Source organism: Haliaeetus albicilla, chromosome 2 (genome assembly GCF_947461875.1).
Source record: "Haliaeetus albicilla chromosome 2, bHalAlb1.1, whole genome shotgun sequence".
NCBI classification, from domain to species: Eukaryota; Metazoa; Chordata; class Aves; order Accipitriformes; family Accipitridae; genus Haliaeetus; species Haliaeetus albicilla.
Window position 1 is genome coordinate 19,854,849 of NC_091484.1, and position 21,794 is coordinate 19,876,642.

Below are 21,794 nucleotides of genomic sequence, written 5' to 3' on the forward strand. Positions count from 1 at the left end.
CTTAGGTGGATGTGCATATATAAGACTACATTAAAGTTACTGGTCGTGTGACTGTCCTGTGGCTTTAAAATGTGTTATAAGGTTGGCTTAAAGCACTAATATTGAAAGCTGCATACAAAAGCTTGCTTAGCAAAGGAGAACTAAAATCTTTGACCTTGATAGTAATGTCAGTTTTCTACTTTCTGTTTGGAAGACAGTAGTTTTTTTCTGGAAAGATCTGGTTTCATTGGGCTGGGAGAGGAATGTCTGCTGAATTTTGACAGAGCATAAAAATCATTAGGTCACACAGTTTTTAAAGTGGTTAATCTTTATCATTTATTTCTTTCAGTGATTAAAAAAAAAAAATGAATACTGCCTCAACTTCAGAAAGTGGAGCATATTCCACAAACCACACAAGACCCTTTTTTTATGCACAGCCAACAGCACAACAGCCTTTTCCAAATCCATGGTACCTCAGTCATGCATATAGTCCGTACTGTGTACCTGCTCCAGGTAAGGTAAATAAGAGCTATCTGTGGTAGCTTTGCTTAGTAAATTACTGCTAGAGTGGAGGAAACAAATGTGTATCTGTGTTAACAAGCTTCTTGGGAGCTTAAGGTAGCTCCCAAACACATTACATTAATGTTTTGGTTATCAAAGATCTGATTTCTGAAATATTAGTTAAATGCATAGCTTGCGTGCTGGAAAGCATCTGTTTCTGGAGAATGGAAACTAAGCAAAATATTAAGTAATCATTATCCTACAGATACAGAGCTCTAGAATATGCCTAACAATTAATATGCATGTTTATATGAGTTCCATACATGCATGCATGCATTATAGGTATGGGTAAATATAAACTTAAAAATCCACACAGAAACAATATTGTTAAATGTATCTTGTAAATAGTATACCTATGTTAACTTCTATCTGGAGCTGTCTTTTTCAAAGACAATGCTATAGCATAGTCCATAAAATAATTTAAAAAGTATGGAAAGCTAATTAGTATATGTTCCAAGGAATAAAATCAACCTCTGGTTAAAGTGTAGCTGTCCAGATAAGCTGTTCCATAACAAGGAACTCTCTCTGGATTTCTGCACCAGATTTGCTTCCAAGCATTGACAGGTGGAGTGTTTTACTTGCCTATGTGTCTGATCTTGTAGCTGTCCCTGTGAATGCAAGCAGATATTAATCATAATGACTTCAGAAAGAAGATATATTTGTCTTTTTTTTTAATCCCCAATGTCTAGGCTTCCGAAGTGGAAATCCATATTTTCCATTTTATTCTCTTGCGTTCCATGAGTACCCTGGATTTTTTGTTCCGCAGCATCCAATGCATGCAAGAATTAACAGAAGGCCTTATTTTAATGCTCCCTCACCTTCCCCTATGTTTTATCATGCAACAAGATTTAGACACTATAGTACCCCTGGGAAAAAAATGGAGACAAAGGAAACACAGACTGATCCTAGACAGCCTGAAAACAAGCAAAAACCCCACCAAGATATCCATACAGAAACGAAAGGTTGTGATGCAGGAAATACAGCCTGTGTTTCTTCTGGTATAGGTACAGAGACTGAAAGTACTTCAGAGAAACAAGATTCATCTGGATCTTCCATTGTGGTAGACAGAGAGTTTCATAACAGGAGCCCTTCCAGCTCTGCACAGTATAGAAGTCTTCCTACTGGAAGCTATGCATTTGAGAAGGAAGAAGTGAGGATAGAATATGGAAATGGCTCTCCAGCTATTCAACTGTGGAAGTCCTTTAAAGAAACTATCCCTTTGTATGATGTGGCAAGTGGTAAACCAGTCCCAGAGAATATAGTGCAGCGTGACTTATTTTCTGTTAGCTCATGTGAAGGAATGATATATAGCCCTCAAGAAGGGGAGAAAACAGTGCCAGGAGCTTCCTTAGATGAAAGAAAAGCTGTTCTCCCCTCAAAACAGTGTGTTGAAACTGTGCCAGAAAAAGAGGTCCAAAATAATGAAGTGAAGCTGGATGCAGAAAAGCAGATGAATACAAGTCAATGGGCAAAGTCGCCCCCAGGTGAAACCATGGCAGTGCAAATCACAGAGCTGGCAAGATCTGTTAGCATAGATCAACCAGTGGTAAGACAGGATGTGGTAGTAGCTAAGAAATCTAGCTCTAAAAAATCTACAGGCTCAAAAACTTCTCAGGAAGAGCCCAGCTTTATTCAACAAGCAGGACTACTTCCATCTAGTATGGAGGTAATGAGTGACTTGAATTTTCAGCAGAAAAACCTGAATCTAAGCCACAGCACAACCAATGAAAGCCAAACAGATAAAAGTATTTGGTGTGATGAATCAATTGAGAAGTATGTTCCCTCTAACAGTTGGCTGGCTTATTTGGACCATATGGACACAAACTACAACTACGATGTTTGTTTGCCACAAAGAAAACGTCAAAGTGTACTCAGTCTTTCTTCTGATGACATGTCCTCCAGAGAGGAAGGCTCATCAATTGATAATGCCCCAGTGTCTTATTTTGTCCCTGACTATGTGCTTCAGAAAAGCACGTACACTTTCCAGAAAAGTACAGAGGGCTTAGAGAAAGAGAAAATTAAAAGTGGCGGGTCCCTTAATGAAGATGCAGTGGTAGGAACGGAGCAGATGAACAGCTTGAATGACCAAGATGTCAAAACCTCTTCAACCATGAAGATTAAAGAGGCTTACAGTAAAGATAGAAAGCTGGTAGGCCTTCCTAGATCTTCTAGTCAGAAAAAAATCAATTCTCTCAAAAAAGCAACTAAGAGTTTGTCAGAAGTTGAGGACTCTGAAGAATACTCTGTGAGGGGAGAAGAGGAGGAAGGTGAAGATGGAGAGGAGGAGGAGGATGACATGGATGAAATTGAATATTTCTTTCAAGAAGCCACTCCATATGGATTCTTGACACCTAGTAAAGGACGTTTCTACCAAGTTGGCCAGAGGGTGCTTTGGAAGCCACCTAAAAATGCTATACCGGCTCAATTAATTAGCTGGCCTGCTCAAGAGAAGATAAAAACTAGGAGTGGGCTTGGTGAAAACATTGGTGTAGTTTACAAGCCAAAGGAGAAAGAGCAAGATGAAGTTGTGTACAGTGACTATGGGTATTCTGGAAGAAAGAGGCCTACAGCAAGAAGAGAAGGACCTGGACAGCAGCGAATGCTACGGAAATTCTTGGGAGGTAAGCTAATTGCCGAGGACAAAGTGCTGTTTAATAGCACACACAAAGAACACCTAATTGCAGTTGCAAATTGTAGTTTGAACCAGTGGGCAGATGGGAGAATGTTGTAGCTTGAGGTGTGGCTTAGAGCCAGAAATACTGCAGAATATTTTTTTTTTGAGGCAAAAGGGGTTCACTGCAATTTTTTACCTATTGCATGAGGATTCTCCATCTTCACAACCAGCAGAGAATTTTGCAGGAACTCTCCTTTGAGTTTGATATACTTAACTTTCTGACATTAGTGGCAATTTTTTCATTTGAAAAGCTGAAGGTTATTTAAACTACACATTTACCATTGTTTGATAATATCTTGGAAACTCAGCATTTAAATTTATACAAACATTCCGACTCTCTCATCACAGATCCATGTCAGGTGGTTTAAACAAGATTAAGTTCATTATAATCTGGCAGCCATACCCTGTGTAACTTCTCTGCAGAAGAGGTGTCAAACCATTAATTTTTTTTTTATTGTAGCTGCTGTTCTGTTACTGTTAGCAACAGAAGGTTTGCTGTATTTTCATAAAATCAGTGTGAAACTATACTAAATTTGATCTGGAAAAGAACAATTTATTTACTCAAAGGTAGATATTAGTAGAAACTGGATTCATCTGAACTGAGACTAAGCAGAGTTATCAGCCAGGGGTCATAACTGGTTACGTGGGTACTTCAGTAAGTGGCTGCTGTTTAGTACAGTCTTGTATTGTGAAAGGCATCTAAACCAGGGTGATCTAATAACAGGCTTAGTGTTCTTAAAGTTTATTTTCTTTGTTCAAAATCTGTAGACTTAAAGTAGCTTGTAATTGTTGTCAACTGTGATCTCCAGAAAACTATGTTTTTATTTTAATAGACTCTTACAATTAGATTCAGTAGTTAGCTTTGCACTCTGACTTGTGGATCAAACAGTATATTAACATTAGCAAAACTAAATACTGATCTTAAATCAACTTTTTTTTTTTTACTAGGAAGGCTGTTAAGGGAGAACATGAGGATACTACCTGAAGAGTATTGGATTAGAAGTGGTGCTAAACCCAAACTTAACAGCCAAATACATGGTAGTCTCTCATCCCCAGCCAAGAGCAAAGACCAAGGTACAAATTATTTCCTCAATGTGTTTCTGTTCTTAAGGAATATTCAAAAGGATATGATACAAAACAGCACGCTTATGATATTGGGATAAGATTTGAAGATAGTAAAACTAATTATCATTGTTCTGATATTGATGAAATGCCTGTCAGTCAGTACATCTCAGGGTATATTTATGTCCTTCTCAAACTCAAACATGTGAATAAGGATGCATTATAGGTACCTTTTTTTTTAAAGATACCATGGGAAATCAAAGCATCAAATGCTTTAATGTGGCCAAGCAAAGCCTTTATTTTTGCGAAGTTGTTACTGCCATAAACTGTAGTATTAATTCTTCGCCTGGATAATGCTTCTCTGGAGTGCATACACAGTGGTAGTTCCTAATCTTGATGAGTAGAACATATGTTCCTATATAGGAATTTGTGTGATAGCTATATAGGCCAATGTTCAGAGAAACTAGCACGGACCCACACTTGTCCCCCTACTGCTAAAGGATGTCTGAGTGCAAATCATCTTGATGTGGTTAAGGAAAAGATGAACAATTCAAAGTTAATTCTAACAAAGTAAAAGGTTAGATAGTTTCCAATATCTTTTTCTTTCCTCCCAAAGCAGAATGGTTTTGTGTCTTTTTGTGTGTTTTTTGGGTTTGCTTGTGGGGTTTTTGTTTGTGGTTTTGTGGGGTTTGGGCGGGGTTTTTTTGTTGTTGTTTTTTGGGGGAGGTGGGTTTGGGGGTTTTGGGGGGTGTGGTTTTGGGGGTTTTTTGGTTTTTTACAATTAAGGTCTGCTTGGAGTTCAGCTCTCTTTCTAGATGTTCTTCAAGGGTGTTTCTTGGTGTAAGTGCTGTTGGAACAACTGTAGAATTTGCTGTAGTCCGAGCATTACTACTCTCCTGGGTCACAGGCTTTCAAGTATCACAGTATTGCTCTATCAAATAACGGAGTGTGAAGTTATTTTCCAAACAGACTGATGACTTGCCTCTCTTCAGTTCAGTGATAATATACATCAGGTTTCCTGTATCAACAGCCCAGCAGACTATTCTTTAGAGTGTATTCCTTAGAGTTCTCTCTCTGCATTGCTTTCCTGCTTGAGTATGTTGGGGTTTGGGATTTGTCTCCTGCATTGGAAGCTTTCTATCCTTCCTATCCACAGACTTCTTCAAATTGTTGTGTTTTTTTTTTATACTAGCCTGCTCTATGAAAGATGAAAACATTTTACTTCAGCAGCACTGTTCTTAGCTCCTTACAGCAATTCATAAAAACAGTAAAATAGTTCTAAAATATTGTTACCTTTAACTTCTAGCATGTCCCCTCTCCCTTTTCAAGTCATAGATGGTGCAGCATACTGAGGATGTTTGGACTTTGTGTTGCTCTCTGCTTTCTCTTCCTCCTTTTCCAGCCTATGTAGTTTGCAGAAGCTGTCACATTCAGTATTAGGAAGCAGGAATCAGTTTCTTATGAATGCTGTTCATGCCAATGGATGCCTCAGAAGTGCTAGTAGAATTACAACCTTTTTAAAATGTTGCTTATCTTAGGACTCGTTTCTTCAAGTTAATCTTAAGTGCCCTGCAAGTAAGGGGGTTTGGCTAAATGAGATATGTTGCTTTAGCAGTAATATTGATGCTAAATTTGATTTCTTGAACTGTGTACCTGTGGTGCACAACTTAACAGGTCTGAAGAATTGAGTTTTTTAAAGACAATGGGTGAGTTGGGTCACTTGGACAGCTATCAAATAGTCTCGAACACTTGAAAAGTGAACTAGAGCAGAATTACCCAACTCTCACTGGGTTTTTTGCCACATTTACACCTATCCAAGTTATGACCAAAATAAAAGGCATCCAGAATTATGGTTAAACAGTGATTAAATACTGTAGACATATAAGACTATTGCTTGACATATGTAGTGTCAGTTTTATCTGCCACTAAAATGGGCACATAGAGAGAAGGGAGAAAGAGGAACACTACATACCAGTTGGGGAAAGTCAAGCTTAAATTTCCTTTAAGACTATGCTTTGGAGAAATAACACCAGTCGTATCTTGCTATTTAGGGTGCCCACCTTTGGTTAAACCAAAGAAGAAAAGAATAGGCAAGCCACCTTCAAAACGCAGAGACACAAGATGTGAGGCAGAAGAAGCAGCATGGGAGATGCTCAAAAGCAGTGTACACAAAGGTTGGTATACAGTTACAAGCTACAAAAATGACTGTTATAAGCATTTTTTCCATTACTGTCTTGGGAACTAATGGTTCTTGGTTTGAACTGCAAGGATATTGGATAGCTTGTGAAATTATAGCAAATGCTATGTATGCAGATAAGATGAGGAAAAAAAGCAAGCTAAACTTTGAACACTTACTCACCTTGCTATGAATACTGTTGTAGCTTTGACCAGGTTAAGTTCCTTCTCTTTATTTAAGGGAAGGGGGGGGTGTGGGGAACAACACACCAAACCCTGCTATTTTAGTCTAGTTGATCTTCAAACTGTTCTACTAACTTTTTTATATGTTGAGTCCTGTGTCACTTTGCAGTATATCCTTTTCTTTAACCTACAGGTCTGTCTCAGCCAAAGTACTGTAACTTGATACAACACCAATGCATACAGATAATTCCTAAGAACTTCAACTTTATGGAGTAGGGACTTCTTCCTGCTTTGGAGGAAGATGGGAAAAACAATGGAAGGGGAAAAAAAAAAAAACATTAAGCAGGTTGAATAACAAATATGCTTTTGTGGGAGAGTCTGAAAAGGTTATAAATTGAAAAGGGTCATTACATACAAGAAGCTACCTAAAAGATCGGAGTTCCTTCTGGAAAAGAACAAGCTGGCATAGTTAAGCAAACTCATGTATTTCCTGACTGAATATTCAAGTTAAAGTCTGTCTCTTTCTCATAGATTAAACAGAGGATTACACTTCCATGTATTTGCAAGGTTGGAAACAAAAACTTAAACTGCAGCAAAACTGACATCAGTCCTGAAGTCAGATTATTTGAACATCAGTGTTAAACCTTTAATTTCTGATCCTTTTTAGTAAAACCATCCAGGAAGCTTGCATAATCCCAAAATACTTCTTATATTTGCCCCAGAAATGGTGTTTCTTGGACGTGTTCAACAATGTAGTTACAAGAGCACACTGAAAATATGCTATGAGTTTCATATGGAACTCTTATCTATCCCTTATACTGGGATATTCTGAAGTCCAACACCATTCCTGCAGAATTTATCCTTGCTGGGAAGTTGAGTACATAGTTCTAGTATCAACCATCAGTGTCTCCTCCTGCAATAGAAAAAGGCAATCACTGGCGTCCAGTCGGTCTTTAGAAGCAAATTGACATATATTATTTGGAGGGAGAATGCATACCTTAATCTTTTTCCTTTTTTTTTCTTTTTTTTTCTTTAGGACATGGAACAAGAAAGTTCCTCCATAAGAAGAGATAACTGCAAATATTGGGGCAGGAGGGGAAAAAAAATTGTATAGGAGGTTTGCATAAATTCAAAACTCAATTATTATTCTCTTGTATACTTTGTGCTGTGCACTCTTAAAGGGTAAGAAGTAGCACTGTAAAGACTGAGGACAACGCTGAAGTCACCTTTTTACAACTTGCATGTCCACTATTTAAATAATAAATTTAATAGAACTGCACTTTGAGACTTCTTGTATTCCATCTATACATGGAAGCAAAAAAGCTTATGACAGGGATGTATGTGCATCAATACTATTATAGCATACCATTTACTGCTGCCCTGTTCTTAAGCTCTGCAGGACTGTGAAGCCTGTCAATGTCATCTCATATCATAGTTTGTCTATATGATGTGGACATAAGTACAAGATTTTCTTCCATCAGCTGGATTTTTGGCTAGATTTGTTTTTGTCAGTGTAGAGGAATATAGTTAAAGCTGTATAAAGTCAAGTGCTGACTTGAAGTTTCAAGGCAGTTCCTCAGATCTTAGTCTCTTCAAATGCATGATTGAGGACTAAAACCAAAGCACTGCGTTGATGTGATGCTCCCCCCTCCTCCCCTTCTTTTTCTGTGGAGACCCTGAGCTGGAGAGATAGACTTTGAAGGTGAAACAGAAGTTTTTACAACAGTGGTGTGCCCTGTTCCCTGACTTCTTACTGATAGTATCAACTGTAGTAGAAGTTGTCCTTGGCAACTCACTGCAGGAAAGTCTCTTTATAGAACTAGGATGATAAAGCTAGGTCTCTGCTGACCTATCTTATGAATAATGGAAATAGGCTGATCTAGGCTGATGAGGTGGATAGCTCAAAAATGTGTGATCTTTTTCAAGTATCACCATGTGAGAAGAAAAAACATGATACTGCTGTTCTTGGATGATTCCCAAATAAAGTGGTACTGTGAGTGAAAAAGGCAGGGAAACTAAAAGAAGTTTTTCTTTAATAAAAGGTGGGGGGCAATGGACAGGACTTGTCTTCTGCCTCTTCTCCCAATGTTCTTATTCTGTCTGTGCCCTAGACTAACCTACACAGATAAAAGTAGTATTTCCTGTGAGTGCATTCAAGTTTTGTGCCTACCTATTACTAGTCTGACCTGTTATGCTGTTTTCCCTCAGTGAGGAGTATTGAGGTTTCCCTACCCAGGTGATCCCTATCTATTATTTTTAATAGCACTTGCTTACTTGTTAAAGAGCTACTGTAATTATAGCCTTTACCCCAAGCTGTTAGGGGAAAGGATCCACTTTAACACTGCGATGTTGAGTTATTTCCTCTCTACCCTAAGCACTGCAAGAAAATAAAGAGTATGAATTCTTATTTGGCTTTTGTGCTGCACAACACCTCTGTTGCATCAGAACCTCAAAGAATAAACAAGGGAGGGAATTACTTCAAGCATGGAGCTATTTAATACTCGAAATGTAGGACTGTTGCTCTTGGATATCTAATACAGGAACATGCTGCTCTTGGAGGGGGATAGACTTTATTCTGATGGCAGAATGAGTGGTAGAATCTCTTCAACTTGAGGACTATGAGTGATGACCTAAGGGGTCTCAGTTATAGCTGAGAATTACTCTTAGGTAAGGATTGACTTCTTTTTCCCTGAACTTGAGTGTAGCTTTGGGATTGAATACTAAGCCAATTCTGCTGACAGACTTAACTGTTTGTCTTTTGCTGCTTATCTGATTAAGGAATATTCATGACCTCACAGTTAGATGTCACTCTTATTTTTGGCAATGGCTAATATTTCACAGGTACTCCCAAGATCATGCTAGTCATCCTTTCACAGGTCTTGCACTAGTCTGTGCTTTCTACCCAGTTGTAGAAGCAATTTAGGGCCTGGTGATGCTAGCTCCCAAGATGTGAGGGAGTAGCAGTAGGAGTGTTTAGACAGCTCTTTGTCAGAAAACAAATTCTATTTTAAACTAATTGCTTAAAGTCTTGTAGTGTACCCATGCTATGTGTCCACACCAATGCTTAAAGTAGTATGCATGAATGTTCTAGTGTTCCAGAAATACTTCTTGGATGATGTTATATGAGGTGTACTCTACTCTAACAGTACTAGTGCTGTGACCTTAAAACTAAATCTTCTGCTTGGCTTTTTCTTCACTCGGCAGTGTGGATGACATGTGGACTACATCTTAAGTCAACTGGCTTAACACTATATTTAATGTTCCAGTAGGTAAAACGGCCATGCTTCAGAAAGGTTGTGAAGTACAAATTGCATTTTAAAGGCTGTGAATTAAAGTCCAGGCTCTTTTTATTTGGCCAGGTAACTAGCCAAGTGATATTTGAGATTTAGTTTTACAGATGCACATATATGTCAACTTTTGTTACCACTGAAGCTAGATTGCCCAGTGATTAACTGCAGTGCTGGTGGTACTGTGAACTAGTAACTGTAGTAGTACTGCATTGCCTTTGAATTTTTCACATGCTTCGTGCAGCATCTACTGAAGGGCAGCTGAAGAATATCTTTGCTGCTTGGCATACCAGTAACAAACCTTGGAGGCCTCTGTGACTGCCATACTTGGAGCTTTATTTGGATAGACTTACTGTCTGTGACTCAGAATTACTAAATCATTATTTGTATCTAGCTTCAACCTCTGTTGCACAGTGGGTGTGGTGTAATCACTGATGTGGAGGCAGGGGGTTATGTTGGCTTGCCAGGTTTTAATTCCGTATTTTAATTCTCAATTTGGTAGCACCTGGATGGCATAAAGCTTTCCCTTTTACAATGTCCTGTTTTCTGCCTTATGTTGGAAAAGATTCATTACAGGTCTTTCTTTTAAAATCAAACAATGGAAAACAGGAGCCAATGGGGGTGGAAAAACCAAACCAAACCACCCACTCATTGCATGCTAACTGTCGGCATACCAAGGAAAAGCAAATGCACTCTTTAAAATAGAGTCCTCAGATTCTCCTGACCAACTCACTGCCACCAGCCATCTCAGTCAACAGGACTACAAACCCCAAGTAATTTCATGGCCAAAGAAATAAGACAGATGTCAGTATTTTTGCTGAAATAATCTTTCTGACAAGAATGGTTCAGAGTATTAAGATAATCTGATCTGGGAGCTGAAGACCTGTGAAGCTGTATTGCTTATAAGGTATGTTGTAGCTACATTTCACACTTAGATTCGTGGGACTACACAATTATGCTATTACTACCACTCAGGCTTCAACAGAACTTTCAAATGGAAATATACATGTTTACAAAAAAGGCAAGGATCACTTGAAAGAAAAAATTTGGTTGTTCAAACAAAAACATTAAATAGTCCAATGGTTAAGATTTAAAACATAAGGCTAATCATTCTTTCAAGACTAGAGCTTCCTATCCTGCTTTCTGGATTTACTCCTAAATAGAATCATTTTCCATTAATATAAATGGTTGTTGGTATTTATCTCTAGTCTACATATTTCTAAAAGACCTACAGTCTCTTAAATGCCAGCTTTGGTGCTGTTTAAAATGCTAAATGATGAAATGAATCATGTTTCTCAGCACCCCAGCGCTGGCTGCCAGTCAGCATTACTAGAAATCTTACTCTATTGAAACCATCAGCTTTAATTTTGAAACTGGCTCTACTTTTCTGAATTTCAGTAAAGACCTACTATAATCTTTATGTATGGGATATGATAGAGACTTATGAAACTGGGAATGATATGGGGAAAATTAATATAAATCAGTTGTTCACATGCCTTCCAGTACAAGAACTAGGGTTCATGAAATGAAACTAGTAGGAAGCAGTGTGAAAGCAAATTATGTTTCTTCACCAATTAATTATTAATCTGTAGAGTTCCTTGCCAAAGGAAATTGCAAAGTTTACAATAAGTAACTGGATGTAAAAGAAAAAAAATATATCCAAGGCTACTAAACACTAAGATATAACCTATGATTCAAAGTACCTGCACTACAAGCAGTAGGGGCTGAGACAACATTTCAGTGAAATAATAGAAATAATGCCACTAGAGTTTGCATTGCTTTGTTGTGTAGGCATCTGCTATTGACCATGAGTAGAAACACATACTGGTATAAACAGACCTTTAGTCTGGCACAGAACAGTGATTTGGTATCTCAAATGTTTAAATTGCATTTGATACAAGTTAGAAATGGTCTTTTATGGTATTTTTCTGGATTGTTTAAATAGTAAACCCTGGTAGGTAAAATGGGAAGGACCCATTAACAAGGAATGGGATGACAGACTAAGGAAAAACTGAATTTGTTTTTATTAAACCAAACTTCAGAAGAATCTGAAATGAGAAAAGCTGAAGTAACTGAAGACATCTTTAGGTTAGCTCTGCTCTAGACAAACTTGAGTAAGAATTCTCTTAGAATGCATCAGGTGAATAGTAGCTGTGGCTTTCAGCATCTGTCCAACAATTACTAGTGCTATAAACACATGGATTTTCTCGGCAGCAAATGTGGCAATGCAGAGAACCAGTCCATTATAAATCTCTTTGTGCTATTTCAGATGTTAAATCTTTTTCTGGTGGAAGAGCCAGGAGCTTTGAATTTGTCAATGATGATGCTGATACAGGGAACTATCAGGAGCCACCAGTAAATCACAGGGAGATTTACTAAATAATACTGGAGGATAAAACACAACTCCACATTCAAGCTCTGGGAATAAGATAAAGGATCTTTTTGTAAGTAGGCCTTGACTACCTTGTTTTTCCCCAGAACGTATTGTGAATGACTGGCAAGGAATGGTGTGTCATTTTTACTAAATGACTCTTAGACGTGTAGGAGGGAGAAAACACATTTTAATGTATACTTTCCCCTGTCCTCTTTTTCCAAAGCTCTCAGGAGGAAAAAAAAAAAAAAGGCATTTTAGTCTATGGTTCCTTGATTTCACTGTTAATGTTCACTCTACTAATGTTAAAGCTTTATCATGCTTTTTTTTTTTCCAATATAAGCATAAACACAGAGACTAAGTTCTATATAAGTCCTTCCTACTCCTTTCAAAGCAGACCTATTTTTCTTTCTCCTTTTGCAAAGTACCAGTATGTATCATCTAGGTCCTTAAATCACAGCTTTGTACCACTGTACCTTGAGGTTTCAAAAAGAGATGTTTACTCTAATGCAGTTTATAGCTACCTCAATCTTTCTTAGTCGAGTCTGCAAGATTATTTAAAAGAAAAGTGTGGTCAGTCCACAAGGTCAATTAAGTACACGAAACTTTCCCTTCTTCCTGCTTACAAGTTCTTTACTACTGTTCTGTGGCTTATGCGCATATAGTTGAAAACCATTTTGAAAGCCTTATACATTTATATTCTTGTGGGATGGTTCATAAAATATTATTACATAGAATCTAGTAAACATAAAAAATAAGTTGGAATTTATTTCCCCAAGCCTTTTTAAAAGGAAAAAAAACCTCCAATGTATCAAAACAACTGATACTGAAGTATATGTAGAAATTAATCTTTTTCCATTTCTAACATGAAAACCCCCTTTTTGAATAACTAAAACCACCACCTCCTTACAGTAAAGTTGAACATCTAACATTGTTACAGTTGGCTCCCACTCCTATGGTTTGGTCTTACAGAACTGTGCACATTAACGGTGATGATGTTGAGATTTTGCTACACAAAAAAACCCAAGTCTTGCTGACACTGCAATTTTGTCTTAAAGTAAATCCCTTTGATTAACTCTTTCCCCGTTCAACAGCGCTCTTTATTTCCCTAGCTGCCAATACAGGATAAGTACGCTGAACTTCAGCACATAGGCAGTATGCAGAGAACAAAAAATACAGTACAACCTGCTTATAATAAAAGCACTGCAAGTGAACTCTCAGTGCTCTGCATGGTGCAAACAGCAGTCCCATTACAATGAGGCCTTGTATATAATAAAAAACTTCACGGAGAAAAGACACTTCATAGACAGTCTACTAATTCTGCAGATTTGTTGGCAATACCTTGGTAGTCACTGCTTCCTGCTCATACTCACAGCAATGCAGAGGCCTGATTTGACTAAGACAGATGACCTTTAGCACAGGTTTTACAGCATAAAGATATGGTTGATTGAGTATTGTTTAATGCAGCTCTCTTCTTTCTGGCTGCAGCACTGCAGAGGGGCAGAAGAGGGACATCCAGTGTAGGATGCTGTGTGTAACCATCTGTATGTTCTGAGTTTTTAATAAAGCCCTTTCTGGTGGTTTCTTCCTCATTCTTTGGATCTTTCCTTGCAGTTTGCAAGTAGGGGTCAAGGAACATACAGCAGCTGACTGCTGTCAGATTCTGACTTCTCATTAGATTTAGATGATTTACGCTTTCTCTTTTTCTTCTTCTTCTTTTCTTTTTTTTTCTTTTCCTTCTTTCTCTTTTTTTTCTTGTGTTTATCTCTACATTCTGAGGAAGTGGAGCTGCTGCCACCTTCATCCTCATCACTGTCATCACTGCTATCATCATCATCTTCGGAGGTAGAGTCCTCCAGGAGCTGCTTCAGTTGCTGTATCCTGAGTTTAAAACATGTGAATGAGAATCTTTTCTAGCTCTCTACGTGTAATAATTTATTCTAGCTTTCATCTGCTTCCTTCCTACCTTGAAAAATGGAAGCTGCATGCAAAGGGCAGGGGAATACTTCCTCTTTTGCTGAATTACACACCCATTACAATTTTCACAGACTGATAAAAGTAACCTCTTTTGAGACAAGAAGATGTTCTGTTCTCAGGGACTTTCCATCCCACGGGATATCAAAGGCAGACTAGCTTATTGGCCAATATTTATGTATGCAAAACAATGAGGCAACAGCTATCAGCAGGCCACCATAATAAGTTCTATGCTTATCCATACACAGATACATATTGGGATTATGATTTTTTGATATTCATTGTCCTGCTGATCCATAGATGATGTCAGTGAAGCTGATGGAGTACACTCCACTTTAGATGCAGAGGTATTTTTGACAGGCACTCTTCCTTTGAACGTTCATGGATTACTGGCAAATGGGGACAAACTATTTGCTTATTTTATTGTTGTCTTCAGTACCTGCTCCAAGGATTTGTTTGTTGTTGTTTTTTTTTTTTAAAAAAAAAAAAAAGCAACGCACCCACACCAGCAGTACTAGTCTATGGGCTACCTATAGTTTGTTCAGTTACCTCACTGATGCAGTTCAAGTAAGAAAGCATTAAAAACTCTGCTGCTTTATATATTGAATATCAACGTTACATGAGGAACACCATCAGGTGCCCAGAACTAGCTTTCTAAACCCACCCCTTTGTGTCTACTGAAGGTACTTTGATGCACTGAATTTTTGAAAACACCTTAGTGAAGTCAGTGAAATTAAAAAAAAAAAAAATCGAACTGTTTTTTTAGGCCTAAACCAAAACTAAACCCAAGTACCTGAATATTATTGTGTAACTGAATATGACTCCTCTTTAAACTTTGTTTTGGGAAAAAATATAGAAGCAAATAGAATTAAAGAGGTAGGAAGTATTACTGAGTGATTACTGAGAAAGTAGAAATGCATTAGTCTCTGCCAACATAAAGAAACGGTCACTAAAAAAATGTTCTGAGATAAGGGTAAGCTTCTATCAGAATTTCACCTCTACATTAGTATCATGTTATCAAAAGAAAACCAAATTGAAAATGCAGTTTCCTACAGAGACACACTTACCTCATTTCTTTCTCATGACGTTTATTTTCCCTTATTATATCATACATTGGATCTTCGTGTGCCTTTAAAGTGGAAAACAGAAAATCCAGTGTTGGTAAATAAAAGTATTTATCACTGACTGTTTTATTTCCTAAAAAAATAAACCAAAGCAACACAATGCAAGAGGCTTTTATCAAAAGATGAAATACACTTAGCAAGCTCTTGATTCACAAGTATGCTCTCAGACTTAATATTGTTAATCTGAACTGTTTTTCTTACTTTAGCAAAAGCTTATCTAGTTACATCACCAATGAAGGGGACTCTCCTTAGGTATATACTACCTCTTGCCCTCTCCAATCACAGTTAACTAAGAGAACCCCATACAAATACTACAAGAATAGCTAGACAGAGGTGGAATATTGAAGTTCAAAGTAATGAGCTGTGCCCTTACAGCATATTTTAAAAACTTGGATACAAACACACAGGAATAAAGGAGCAAGCAGTATAAGACAAACGGATAATGAAGTTGGAGTTGTCCTAGCATGCTATGTGCTACCATTATTGGTTCTTAAATTGGTTATTTTAAAATTAAACAGGCATTGCAGCAAAAGATAGTTGTGAAGGAAGATAGCAAATAAACTTTGCAGACATTTAAGGTGAGCTTATGCCATGCAAGAATGCGGCAAAAAGATGGGGTGATCGTTTCTGTTGGAAGATTAAGTAAACAAGTTCAACAGAGAGGAGATATCAGATGCAGACCAGAGGTGGGAGTTAAAATTTCAGTAGCAAATAAAGGTGTTGGGAATGCACCATGAAGGGCGTTGGATGTACAGCAAGAGTTTGATGCAACAGAGAAGAAGCCTGAGGAAAAATGAAGAATATCTGGTCATGGGAGAGGGCTAAAAATACTCTTTGCAGTAGCATACAATCGGTACAAGTCCAGTATCTGGACAGAATGAGCCCAGATTACATTTTTCAAGGATAGAAATGAGGACATACAACACAAAGTGATGACAGCTTGAAATATAGGTTAACAATGCAGAGCAACAGGAACAGTTAAAGAGGTCACACAGAAAGAATCTGCAGAACTGAGATGTAGCCTCATGTAGCAAGAGATCAGACTTGTAGACTACTGGATTACAGACCTAGACAACAGGCTTCATGATGTGACTGTTCACAGTAAAAGTGGAAGGCCTGAAGCAGCTGCAATATGGGCAGCTCAAGCTTGGCTAAACAATTTTTATTACGTTGACATTTTAATCACAAAAACTGAATGTAATGGTTGAAAGAGGTTCTTGAAGATTTCCAATTTAAATGTAAAAATTACTAATTTTCCTCTTGAAGAGCAGATTTTCTGCAAAGTAGTCAAACATCCAACCACATCTGTAGCTATTTTTCTTTATTAGAAGATTTTTGGCATCCATATTATAGTACAGACAGAGGAAAAGTCCTTAATAAAGCATCATCTAACAGGCTTCTCTTCACTTGCAAGATTATGCATCATCAGTATTAAAAAATACAAGCAATAATACTACAGTATTTGTACTCACTACTCTAAATTGTTCCAATTTCTGATTGCCTTTAATAAAGAATGGGCATTCTTTATCTCCTGTTCTGTGTCCATAACGTTTACACCTCCAACCTTTAAAAAGAGAAGCAGCAGTGAATTCCACCTCTGAGCCAGATCAGAAGAAGAAAAGAAAAAAACCCCCATATTTATGCAAAGTATTTTTGATTTGTTGGAACAGAGAGATACAAATATTATGTTGATAAATGTAACATCCATAAAATGCAAGGCTATTACAGCCTTCAAGATACCCGTTGCTTTTGTATCAATGTGATGCCAATCTACGTGGACCTTGTCATCTGTCCACCAGACATTCTGCCCTCCCCCAGAGTATACGGATGGCTATATGAAGGTCCAATGACATCTGGAATATTTTCAGCCTTACACTGCATGACTTTGACTTCTTTTCCCAAAGGCATCCAAAGCCCTTTTGTTGGGGCATGTGCTAGGAATTCTCGTGCACTTTCATTGCCTGGTACATCAGGTATGCAGTCTTCTGGTTTTATTTCATTCTCCTATAGAAAAAGACAAGGACAATAAAATCACTTTTTTTTTTAACTTTGTAAAAATTAATACTCCAAGTGTGCAGGCCTTCACTTAATATGGAACCTATTCCCCCTGTAACATTTCTTCTTCTTGTAACACATAAAGGATCCAAAACACCTGACCCTTTTAACAGCATTAAGTACTTTTCTTTTTCCCTCACCCTTGAATTTTCCAGTCTGAATTTTATTGCCATATTAATTCCATTCCTTCCCGTGTATTTTAGTAATTTATTTAAATAAATAATATAAATGAAAACTTAACAGATAAGGAGAGACTTCTTTTTCCTCTTCCTGCTAACAAGACATAACGATTTAAAACAGCCTTTACAACACAGAGCAGTATTTTTTAGGTTAAAAGCACTAGATTATGGCTTAGGTATATAAACTTGGCAAAAGCAATGATCATTATTAAAGTATTTTTACACAAATATTTGAGCATAGGCAATGGAAAAGAATCCTGAAAAGATGCCATTCAAACTGAAAATCTGCTTCACCATAAATGACTCCCTTCTATCTGCACTATTAAATACTGCATTAAGTGTGCGTATTAAGAGGTGATGAAAGAACTGGTATCATCCTGTCCAATTCTGGGCATTTCACTCTGGATTCACCAAGTCAAAGAGGCTGGTCTGTAAGTGAGGAGCTCTGAGCTTTCCCCTGGAAGCATCTAATTTTCTCTGCAACTTATACAGGTAACGTAGACACTTAAGATTAAAAGACAGGTTGTGTGAAAATCCCTTGTAATGCTAAAAATTTACTGCAATATATTTACCAACCTTAATTAGCCCTGGGGGAGGTTTCTCATAGCTGAAAAGCAATAGAAATATTGTTACTCTGCAGCTGAGCACAGACAAATAGATTGAGAAAATACAGTATTTCAATGGTATAGAGTTAAAACCTTCATATTTTCCCTTAAATTTTACTTTATCAATAATCACCAAGAACTATAGCAAAACACGGATACCTGGATGCAAGCAGGCTGAGACAGAGTGTCTGTCGTAACACCACACACATCTCTTGCAAACACCCTTCAGATTCATATTCTTGTGGGGGAACAACTACTTTCTTTGCACTGCTTTACAGGGATGTGTGGTACATCCAATTCAGCTTCAGTTACCATAAATGCATAATTCTCTCCTCTTTCTGTAGCACCCCTCCCCAAGATCTCACTGATCCAAATTTATGATTCAGCAGTGCTGGAGTAAAGAGACATACTTGGCTGAAAATGTCAAGTCAGAGAGTTCCTTACATCTAGCTTTGCCAGCCAAACCTAGTATATAATAATAATTTCATCTTCTTCTCTGTATTAAACCTGAAGACAGAACCTTATGGACCAAAGTACCACCTTTCCTGCAGCATTGCTCTGCAGTTAATAGTACATATAAAATTTATTAAAATCCAAATAGCAAGCAGGTGCTACATTGAGCATAGCAACTGAGAAAGTGCATGTGCGTAGGAGTTACATGCCAACGCACTATGAACAGATATTTATAACAATAACTTTGAGTGCTGTTTAGTGCATTTCATAACAAACAGAATTTTACTTCCACTTGGAAAGGAAAAAAAAATCACATTCTTGTGAACCTTCTGATCTTTTTATTCTATTAAACCTCTTCCAATGAAATAGCGTAAACCTTTTACAGCACCGCAGGCTACTGATGAAGTCATTAGGCAGATCTCAAACCTTTTCTATTTTTTTTTTTTTTAATCCATCCTAGTGGAAACCGGCTGAACAACCTCTGCTTCTACACTGCAACCTACGAGACTTCTAGGAACCTGGAAGAGACCCATTCCCCCGCCCGCCCCCAAATCCTTATGAAGCGCCCAAGCAGTTTAAAGAGTGGCCCCGGAGCCCTGTCGGGATGCTGCTGTACCGCCTTAGCGGCTTTCGGGTCGCCGGAGCCACCGGGGAGGCTGGCTGCTCTCGGAGAGAGGCAGCAGGTACACGACTGAAACACAGAGCTGCTTCTCTATAAGCACGGGCCCTGTTTTTAAAATCTGACGGAGCTGGAGCAGCAACTGCGAGAAGGGAATGGGCCCCTGCTTTCCGCGGGGCCGGAGGGGGAACAAAAAAAACAACCAACAACACCCCCCCACTCCCAAAACCCCAACCCTGCACTGGGAACGAGCCCCAAATGCCGGCGGGGGGGGCGGCTCGGAGCGGAGCTGGGGACTGCGCGCCCTCCGGCCCCTCGGGCAGCCTCCCCCCCTCCGCTCCTTACAAGGACTCCAGATGCTGGAGTTTTTGGAGCTGCTGCGCCTCCTGCCTCTTCCGTTTCCTCTCATGCCGGTCCTGGGTCCTGCCACCGCTCGCCGCCGGCTCCAGATGGCTCTTGGGCCGCGCCTGGCTGCCCCTCGCCGCTCCCTCCTCCGCCCCCTCCTCCTCCTCCTCCTCCTCCTCCTCCTCCTCCTCCTGCTGTCCCCTTCGCGCGCTGTGGGACATCGGGGCGGCGGCCAGAGCCGCGGCGGACGGCGAGGCTGACGCCGCCCGCCCCCTCCCCGCTGCGCATTTCGGTTTCACTTCCCCTCCCGGGCGGGGCGCGCCCGGCCAAGCGCGGCCTTCCTCCGGCGCCGGCAGTGCGGCTCGGCCTGACAGCGCCCCCTCCGCCACGGCTGTCCGCGCCGCAACCTCCCCTCCTGCCACCACTCCGCGGGCCCGGTTGGGCGTGAGGGGCGGCCCTGCTCAAGCCCTGCCGCAGCCCGTCGTCTGAGGCGGTGAGGCGGCAGGGCGGCCTCGCCGAGCTGCGTACCGCTCACCCCCGGCACCCTTCGCGGGGATTAAAAACAACGTGTGGACCGTTGCGCCTTCAAAACACCGATATTAAAAAAAACAAAACCAACAACAAACCACACAACAAAAAATACCTCAGTGCCACAATCATTTACACAGCGGGGCTATGGATAGGCACAGGGGGAATATGGCGGTGGGCAGCCAAGAGGTGTTGGTCGGGGAGCAGGCAGGCTGAGGGGGTTGCCTCCCTCACCAAAGCCTCAGGAACGGTTGGGGATGCAGCTGAGGGGCGTCGGGGGGGGGGGGGGGGGGGGCGGGCGGTGGGCAGAGCAGCCGGGTGTGCAGGGAGGGTCACAGGCCACGCTTGCCAGAGGCCAAAATACGTGGGGATGGAGGGAGGGGAAGGTCAGGGCCATTTCTTGCAGCATCCAGAGCACATGGAGTCAGTTTTGGGGTTTTCTTTCTTTTCTTTTTTTTAATGGGTGTGTTGGTGACATGTTGGTTATGGGGCAGGGTCTAGCCACAGGCCCAGCAAGGTCTGGCTAGGGCCATGCTGCAGTGGCCACAGCTGCCTGAAGAGCAAAGGGCAGCTCCCTCCTCTTTGGCATGTGAGCAACCCCAGAGAGCTGAATCTGCCCCAGGTTTTGCAGTTTCCTGCCCCAGCCATGATCCTTCTGTTGCAGGATGAGGAATGGAGGCAGGTCAGTGTTGGGAAGGCAAAGTTTAAATTGCTACTTTAGCCTCATGCTGAAGTTCAAGGGCATGTGAGATTTCAGGGATTGCTTAAAAGCCAAGTGAAACGCAAAAATTAGATCTTAGAAGTACAGGAATTGAAGGTTATTTTAACTGGGATCATCTTGGTGCTTCAAAAGTGCACGTCAAAGGCAAAGGATGCTTCCCTGGTACTTGCTATTGCAGCACACTTTGGTTCTGAAGTACAGTAAGACAAAAACAGTTGTGAGAAAGCCTATCTTTTACAAGGCAATTAGCAACCTTAGGGTTTATTTAACAACATAATATTATTAAACAAGCACTACTTTAACATTATTTTAGCTTCTACTTGGTAAAACCTTACTTATTTGGGATGAAAGATCACATGTCTTGTTTCTCACTTGTATTCAGCTAAGTGGCTGCCATTGTAACTTCAGATCCCAGGAAACTATTTTTGTCCAGTTAATTCTGTCACAGTGTTTTGCAAGGATTTGGTGCTTATTTTGAGGTTTAAACAAAAGAATCTAGCTTTTGCATGTCATGCCACTAATATATAATATTGATGAAGATTTTTATTTCATGCACCAAATTTTGTAGGGGTACTGGCACTGGAAAGAATGCAGCGGCCTTTCTACCACAAAACAACACTCAGCAGCAAAGCGACGTAATCTTGCAGATACACTTCTCAAAAAAACCCCAACTTCTGCTCTTCATAAACTAATTCCAACATACCCATCTGGCTAAGATGTCATGAAATGGTGCATAAGTTGTGAGAAAACCTTCTTCATTCATCGCATGGGTCTTATATGTTTTGCTTAGCAAAATGCAAGGTGATGTGATTTAAGGTAATCCACTATGGAGCAGGTTAAGCAGATGGTTGCTGGAGGCTAAGAGGTTTGCTGCGGTGACACTGCTAGCGTCTGGTAAC

The 21,794-nt window shown here is 39.7% G+C and overlaps 2 protein-coding genes across 2 annotated transcripts; one reads left to right on the forward strand and one right to left on the reverse strand.

Annotated features, from left to right (window-relative positions):
* Positions 1 to 32: 32 nt before the first annotated feature.
* LOC104323560 (uncharacterized) lies at positions 33 to 9,041 on the forward strand. The gene is made up of 5 exons (XM_009927271.2): positions 33 to 492; positions 1,230 to 3,161; positions 4,163 to 4,288; positions 6,328 to 6,450; positions 7,671 to 9,041. The coding sequence occupies exons 1-5, from the start codon at positions 345 to 347 to the stop codon at positions 7,706 to 7,708; spliced, it is 2,367 nt and encodes a 788-aa protein (XP_009925573.1). The 5' UTR covers positions 33 to 344; the 3' UTR covers positions 7,709 to 9,041.
* A 3,421-nt stretch (positions 9,042 to 12,462) lies between these two features.
* Positions 12,463 to 19,897, reverse strand: RP9 (RP9 pre-mRNA splicing factor). Its single transcript, XM_069809052.1, has 6 exons — positions 19,647 to 19,897; positions 18,201 to 18,231; positions 17,265 to 17,394; positions 16,863 to 16,954; positions 15,334 to 15,395; positions 12,463 to 14,173 (listed from the first exon to the last, which is right to left on the reverse strand). Exons 1-6 carry the CDS (start codon positions 19,865 to 19,867, stop codon positions 13,921 to 13,923), a joined length of 789 nt encoding a protein of 262 aa, XP_069665153.1. The 5' UTR covers positions 19,868 to 19,897; the 3' UTR covers positions 12,463 to 13,920.
* Between the last annotated feature and the right edge of the window lie 1,897 nt (positions 19,898 to 21,794).

Coding starts and splice junctions, on each gene's coding strand:
- LOC104323560 (XM_009927271.2), top strand. CDS start 345: ATGAATACTGCCTCAACTTCAGAAAGTGGAGCATATTCCACAAACCAC. Junction 493..1,229: donor GTACTGTGTACCTGCTCCAG/GTAAGGTAAATA, acceptor CCCAATGTCTAG/GCTTCCGAAGTGGAAATCCA. Junction 6,451..7,670: donor CAAAAGCAGTGTACACAAAG/GTTGGTATACAG, acceptor TTTTTTCTTTAG/GACATGGAACAAGAAAGTTC.
- RP9 (XM_069809052.1), bottom strand. CDS start 19,867: ATGTCCCACAGCGCGCGAAGGGGACAGCAGGAGGAGGAGGAGGAGGAG. Junction 16,955..17,264: donor AGAAGTCAAAGTCATGCAGT/GTAAGGCTGAAA, acceptor CTCTTTTTAAAG/GTTGGAGGTGTAAACGTTAT. Junction 15,396..16,862: donor AATTGGAACAATTTAGAGTA/GTGAGTACAAAT, acceptor TCCACTTTAAAG/GCACACGAAGATCCAATGTA.